The 7500-nt window shown below is 42.0% G+C and overlaps 2 protein-coding genes across 3 annotated transcripts in view; one reads left to right on the top strand and one right to left on the bottom strand.

The window, feature by feature from the left end:
• The window catches only part of mtus2a (microtubule associated tumor suppressor candidate 2a), a gene marked incomplete at its 5' end in the record, with an annotated part of 63745 nt that extends 57771 nt beyond the window's left edge, over positions 1 to 5974 (bottom strand). For both annotated transcript variants that reach the window (XM_045208221.1, XM_045208223.1), the window contains 1 exon segment: positions 5747 to 5974. In XM_045208221.1, coding sequence (XP_045064156.1) covers positions 5747 to 5974 — 228 coding nt within the window.
• A 286-nt stretch (positions 5975 to 6260) lies between these two features.
• The window catches only part of LOC123481997 (putative GPI-anchored protein pfl2), a 4449-nt gene continuing 3209 nt past the window's right edge, over positions 6261 to 7500 (top strand). Inside the window, exon 1 of the mRNA XM_045207951.1 lies at positions 6261 to 6272. Coding sequence (XP_045063886.1) covers positions 6261 to 6272 — 12 coding nt within the window. The remainder of the gene's footprint in view (positions 6273 to 7500) is intronic.

Genomic DNA, 7500 nt, shown 5'->3' with positions numbered 1-7500 from the left:
AAACGGCTGAAGTGGTAGGCCACACAAGCTCACAGAACGGGACCGCCGAGTGCTGAAGTGCGTAGGTTCGTAAAAATGGTCTGTCCTCGGTTGCAACACTCACTACAGAGTTCCAAACTGCCTCTGGAAGCAACGTCAGCACAAGAACTGTTAGTCGGGAGCTTCATGACACTGTGTGGTCCTCTGTAGCTCAGCTGGTAGAGCACGGCGCTTGTAACGCCAAGGTAGTGGGTTCGATCCTCGGGACCACCCATACACATAAAAAAAAATGTATGCGCGCATGACTGTAAGTCGCTTTGGATAAAAGCGTCTGCTAAATGGCATATTATATTATATTATATTATATTATTATCATGAAATGGGTTTCCATGGCCGAGCAGCCACACACAAGCCGAAGATCACCATGTGCAATGCCAAGCGTTGGCTGGAGTGGTGTAAAGCTCGCCGTCATTGGACTCTGGAGCAGTGGAAACACCATCTGGCACAAAGCGAGGTCCATACAGAAATGGTTTGTAGAGATCGGTGTGGAAGAATTTGACTGGCCTGCACAGAGCCCTGAAATCAACCCATCGAACATCTTTAGGATTAATTGGAACGCCGACTGTGTGCCAGTCCTAATCGCCAAACATCAATGCCCAACCTCACTAATGCTCTTGTGGCTGAATGGAATCAAGTCCCTGCGGCAATGTTCCAACATCTAGTGGAAAGCCTTCCCAGAAGACTGGAGGCTGTTATAGCAGCAAAGGGGGGAACCAACTCCATATTACAGTTTTTCTCCATTGGTTTGGCTCATTTCTTGAAACAGAAATTACATTCTCAAAACTCTAAGATCATTTGGCAAAACAGTCTTACAGTTCAGCACAACACTATAGCTCACTTGCAAAAGCTCATATCTCTCCTAAAACTGTTCACTCATGCTTCAAAACTAAATTCCTTTCCCATATAAGGAGTCAGTGCCACGAAAATGGCAAAGATCCTTCTCAATTGCTTTGGCTCATTTCTTGAAACAGACCGGACGTTCTCAACACTCTTGGTGCTTTAGCCAAAATAACGTGGATGGTTCGGCACAACACCATGGTTCACCTGCAAAAGCTCATACCTCTCCCAAAACAGTAGGGCATCTCATTTAAACAGTCAGTGCCCCCAAAATGCTTCGTCCCTTTGGCATTGTGTAAGCACTGCAAGTCAAAATGTTTAGATGTTTTGTCACTATGGCAGAGGACCATTGAAATATCCCTCATGTCCACCTTTCAGTCTTAGCCCAGTCCTTCATTGACAATGGTTACTGTACTGTTTTTTGTCTAGCTAACAGAATACAATTGTGTATAAAACTGAAAAAAAAAATAGGATTTTAGGGTAAGAGTAGCCTCCAAGGTTTGACATCACACATTGCACTCATACTGCCAAGGAAATTGTAACCATTATCATTCACACACATAAAGTAACTTCCATACATCAGAGTAAAAGAAAATGTATACAGCATAATATACTGTAATATAAACACACAAACAAAAAACAATGAAAATTATATGCAGCCTACAGTGCTGTAAATAAAGCTGGAGTTTCACAACTAACAGTTCTTCACTGGTCGCTGTCCTCACCCTCCTGGCCATCCACACGCTGCTGTCTGTCTGGCCACAGATTCTCGTCCACATCACAGCGTATATTCTCCCTTTGCGATGCAACGAGGGAAGAAACGGCGTGCATGTCGCAACCATCCCCTACACTGATCTCCTGTAATATCCTCACACGCAGCGTCCATTGCATGGAGCAGGGACCTCTGATCTTGAGCCCGATGCTCATACACTCTCCACCTCCAAGCGGAGAAATACTCCTCAATAGGATTGAGGAAAGGAGAGTAGGTGGTAGGAACACCATGACCATCCTTGGATGAGTAGTGAACCAGGCCCTGATGAGCGGGCCACGGTGGAAATTCACATTGTCCCATACAATGACATATTGTGGTAGGTGAGGCCCTACGAGACCGCTCTCATTTTCAGGGATCAAATCAACATGAAGGCGGTCCAAGAAGATGAGGAGCTTCTGTGTATTGTATGGGCCAAGACTGGGGATGTGAGTGGCCACACCATTCTCCGATATGGCAGCACACATAGTTATATTGCCCCCTCGCTGGCCTGGGACATCCACCATGGCCCGGTGGCCAATAATATTACGGCCACGTCTTCGGCCCTTGGCCAGGTTGAAGCCAGCTTCATCCACAAACACGAGGATGTGATGGGTCTCGTTTCCTTCCAATGCCATTATTCTCTACAATAGCGTAAAAAAGAAAACATCAAATCAGTCATACAGAAGAGTCATACACTACAGTTACAGACAATTACATAGGAATGTTCTATGTTCTCCACAAGTTCAATATACTACTGGCCACTACTCCAGTGGTTCCAAACCTGGGGTACATGTACCCCTATGCAGAGGTACTACAGGGGGTATTTGACAGAAAGGGGAGGGGGAAATCATCAATGACTAGACTTACTGAAATGTTACAGTAAAACCCACAGTATTAGATAGATTTACATGGGAGGCACTAATTGCAGCTCTTTGACCCCTTTTCTTATTGTATGTTATATTCTTCAAAATAAGGATTATAATGATAATTGCATCATACAGTAAGCTGCAGTTTTTAGGCGAAATGTTGAAGTCAGATAAATCAAATACTTCCATACCTGGATTACCTGGATACACAAATCAGGTAAAGTGGGTACTGAAGCCAAAAAGTTTGGGAACCACTGCTTAATTGTAAAAATGTTATAATGATGGACAACCAGTAACTGACTTACATATACATACTGGTACCGCAGCTCTTTCACTCTATCAGAGTTCCTCTCAAATGGTACCCTGTAAATTTGCTTCATTGTCATCTGATGCTTCTTCAATATCCGGTCTATTGTGGAGATGCTTATAGAGTTGACATTTTGGAATATGGCATTGTCTTGTAGGATTGCAGCGCGGATCTGTCTCAATGTGATGGTATTATTTGCCATCACCATGTTACAGATCTCTTGTTCTTGTTGTTCATTGAGAAGTTTTCCTCTGCCACCTGTGCAAGGTTGTCGTCCAATCCTAGATATAGAAGTCAAAGGACAACACTCCATTCGTAATGTATACCTTATGTATTCCTTACAGAATGAGTTACCTATGTAATTGTATTGTTTTTTACTTACAGTAACTTTACCACAATTCTAATGCATCACTGCACAGTGACTGGAATACTACTGTAAACTGTATCATCAATACTGTAGAAAATAAACTATTCCATAGTTTATTTTCTCCAATGTTTTTCTTGTCATTTTTAGTATCATAACATCCCATTGAGGTAAGATATTACTGTAGGCCTATCACACACACACACTAAATGAATAGGTAAATATGTAAATAAATATATTTCTTGCTCTATGCACAGTGTCCTGTCCTATACAACATATAATTCCATCATTGACTGACTACATACCTGTTTTCCCTGCGAAAGGTTTGGATGATGGAGGAGACTGTTGAGCGAGGCACATTAGGCTGCACTCGCGACCTGCCTCCGCCATTGTGAGGCCATGGTTGATGACATGGTCTATAATTGTGGCCCGAATTTCATCCGGGACAGCATGGTGTCTTCGTGCTCCTCGGCCTCTTCCCCCTATTCCACCACCACGCACCCTTACTCCTCCTCCTCCTCTTCTTCTTCTTCCTCTTCCTCGAGCAGGCAGTTGCCCTTGTTCATTTACTTGGCCAGGTGCCTCCATGTTCAGAAATTGTACTGGTCCTGCATGGTCAAGCTCTTTACATACATGTTTGGCAGCATTCACAGTCATGGACAGCACCTGTCAGGTAACTAAACATACTGTTTGATTGGTCATCTGAGATGTGTGAAACTCCTCCTTCGTTAGTCAAGTTCTAGTTTCACCTGACTGTCAATTGCTGTAATAAATTTATCAAATGTTCCAAGGGATTCATATATGGTATTCATGGTATTATGTTCTTGACTAATTTTGACAATTGAACAGACTATTGTGCATGTGATGACTTATACAATGAAATGACGCTGACACGTTTTGGAGCGAACAACCATTAGACTGAGAATCAACAATCAGTTTAGATCAACAAGATCTATTCACTTGGAAATTGTGCTAAATGTAGGCTACCTGTACTTAATCATTTGCAAAGATGTACTGAGACATTGAGACATGTACTTAGACATTTGCAATTTGATGAAATGAATGAGAAATTCAATTCTGTTGTGAACAATTGCGAAGTGGTTTGGAGGTTTGTCCATGTAGTTTTGAGAATGTAATTTCTGTTTCAAGAAATGAGCCAAACCAATGGAGAAAAACTGCAATGCCCATGATTATGGAATGAGATGTTTGACGAGCAGGTGTCCACATACTTTTGGTCATGTAGTGTATAAATGCAACATGCAACAATTTAAAAGATTTTACTGACTTACAGTTTATTTAAGGAAATCAGTCAATTGAAACAAATGAATTAGGCTCTAATCTATGGATTTCACTTGACTGAGATTACAGATATGCATCTGTTGGTCACAGATACCTTAAAAAAAAGGTAGGGGCGTGGATCAGAAAACCAGTCAGTATCTGGTGTGATCAACATTTGCCTCATGCAGCGCGACACATCTCCTTCACATAGAGTTGATCAGGCTGTTGACTGTGGCCTGTGGAATGATGTGCGAAGTTGTTGGATATTGGCGGGAACTGGAACACGCTGTAGTACGCGTCAATCCAGAGCATCCCAAACATGCTAAATGAGTGACATGTCTGGTGAGTATGCAGGCCATGGAAGAACTGGGACATTTTCAGCTTCCAGGAATTGTGTACAGATCCTTGTGAAACGGGGCCGTGCATTATCATGCTGAAATGAGGTGATGGCGGCGGATGAATGGCACGACAATGGGCCTCAGGTATCTTGTCACAGTATCTCTGTGCATTCAAATTGCCATCGGTAAAATGCTATTGTGTTTGTTGTCCGTAGCTTACCATAACCCCACCGCCACCATGGGGTGCTCTGTTCACAACGTTGACATCAGCAAACCACTCACCCACATGACACCATACACGTGGTCTGCGGTTGTGAAGCCGGTTGGATGTACTGCCAAATTCTGTAAAATGACTTTGGAAGCGGCTTATGGTAGAGAAATGAACATTCAATGCAACAGCTCTGGTGGACATTCCTGCAGTTAGCATGCCAATTGCACGCTCCCTCAAAATTTGAGACATCTGTGGCATTGTGTTGTGTGACAAAACTGCACATTTTAGAGTGGACTTTTATTGTCCCCAGCAAAAGGTGCACCTGTGTAATGATCACGCTGTTTGTCAGGATAGATAGATAGATAGATAGATAGATAGATAGATAGATAGATAGATAGATAGATAGATAGATAGATAGATAGATAGATAGATAGATAGATAGATAGATAGATAGATAGATAGATAGATAGATAGATAGATAGATAGATAGATAGATAGATAGATAGATAGATAGATAGATAGATAGATAGATAGATAGATAGATAGATATATAGACAGACAGACAGACAGACAGACAGACAGACAGACAGACAGACAGACAGACAGACAGACAGACAGACAGACAGACAGACAGACAGACAGATAGACAGATAGACAGATAGATAGATAGATAGATAGATAGATAGATAGATAGATAGATAGATAGATAGATAGATAGATAGATAGATAGATAGATAGATAGAAGAGGTACTCACGTTGACAGGTGTCTGGCTGGGTGCTCTCTACAGAGTGGGGAGACGACACAGATGAGACACTGGAGCTCCGTATGAAGCCGAACGCAGCCAGACGTCCAGCTCCTGGAGTACCTGGGAGACACACGGAGCTGAACCCAGGAGCACGCAGCCCTGACTGGCTGCACTTAGGGAGCAGAGTCCTGGGGGTCTGGGATGGAGCTGGGGTGGTGGAGGGTCTTTGCTGGTCACCTAGAGAGAGTAGGGAAGGAAAAAGCCTATAATGTTGGAAATTTAACACATTTAATAAATGTTATTCTACAGCAGCATGTGGGAAGACTCCTGAGCTCAACCATGTTTATTTGTCACGTGCACAGGACACAACAGGTGTAAACAGTACAGTGAAATGCTTACTTGCAAGATCTTCCGAAACAATGCTGTATTCAATATCAAAGGTAAAGTAATAGAAAATCATGAATAGAATCTTTAAAAAGAGAACAGAGTAAATACTAGGTCAGATCAAATAAAAACAGAGACAATGAACGCTAAGGTCAGAACCAGTACCATATCAAGGTACTGACGTATTAGAGATGGAGAGAGAAGCTGTGAAGGATATTCTGCATCAGCTGACTAAGCCGTTTAAGTCCTCTACAGTGGTGGATCATATTATTACTGGACTGCCTTTTAAGTCCTCTACAGTGGTGGATCATATTATTACTGGACTGTCTTTTAGGTCCTCTACAGTGGTGGATCATATTATTACTGGACTGTCTTTTAAGTCCTCTACAGTGGTGGATCATATTATTACTGGACTGTCTTTTAAGTCCTCTACAGTGGTGGATCATATTATTACTGGACTGCCTTTTAAGTCCTCTACAGTGGTGGATCATATTATTACTGGACTGTCTTTTAAGTCCTCTACAGTGGTGGATCATATTATTACTGGACTGTCTTTTAAGTCCTCTACAGTGGTGGATCATATTATTACTGGACTGTCTTTTAGGTCCTCTACAGTGGTGGATCATATTATTACTGGACTGTCTTTTAAGTCCTCTACAGTGGTGGATCATATTATTACTGGACTGTCTTTTCAGTCCTCTACAGTGGTGGATCATATTATTACTGGACTGTCTTTTCAGTCCTCTACAGTGGTGGATCATATTATTACTGGACTGTCTTTTAGGTCCTCTACAGTGGTGGATCATATTATTACTGGACTGTCTTTTCAGTCCTCTACAGTGGTGGATCATATTATTACTGGACTGTCTTTTAGGTCCTCTACAGTGGTGGATCATATTATTACTGGACTGTCTTTTCAGTCCTCTACAGTGGTGGATCATATTATTACTGGACTGTCTTTTAAGTCCTCTACAGTGGTGGATCATATTATTACTGGACTGTCTTTTCAGTCCTCTACAGTGGTGGATCATATTATTACTGGACTGTCTTTTAAGTCCTCTACAGTGGTGGATCATATTATTACTGGACTGTCTTTTAGGTCCTCTACAGTGGTGGATCATATTGTTACTGGACTGTCTTTTAGGTCCTCTACAGTGGTGGATCATATTATTACTGGACTGTCTTTTAGGTCCTCTACAGTGGTGGATCATATTATTACTGGACTGTCTTTTAGGTCCTCTACAGAGGTGGATCATATTATTACTGGACTGTCTTTTAGGTCCTCTACAGTGGTGGATCATATTATTACTGGACTGTCTTTTAAGTCCTCTACAGTGGTGGATCATATTATTACTGGACTGTCTTTTAGGTCCTCTACA

The sequence above is a fragment of the Coregonus clupeaformis genome, chromosome 27, assembly GCF_020615455.1.
Source record: "Coregonus clupeaformis isolate EN_2021a chromosome 27, ASM2061545v1, whole genome shotgun sequence".
NCBI lineage: Eukaryota > Metazoa > Chordata > Actinopteri > Salmoniformes > Salmonidae > Coregonus > Coregonus clupeaformis.
This window is presented reverse-complemented; position numbering and strand designations above follow the sequence as displayed.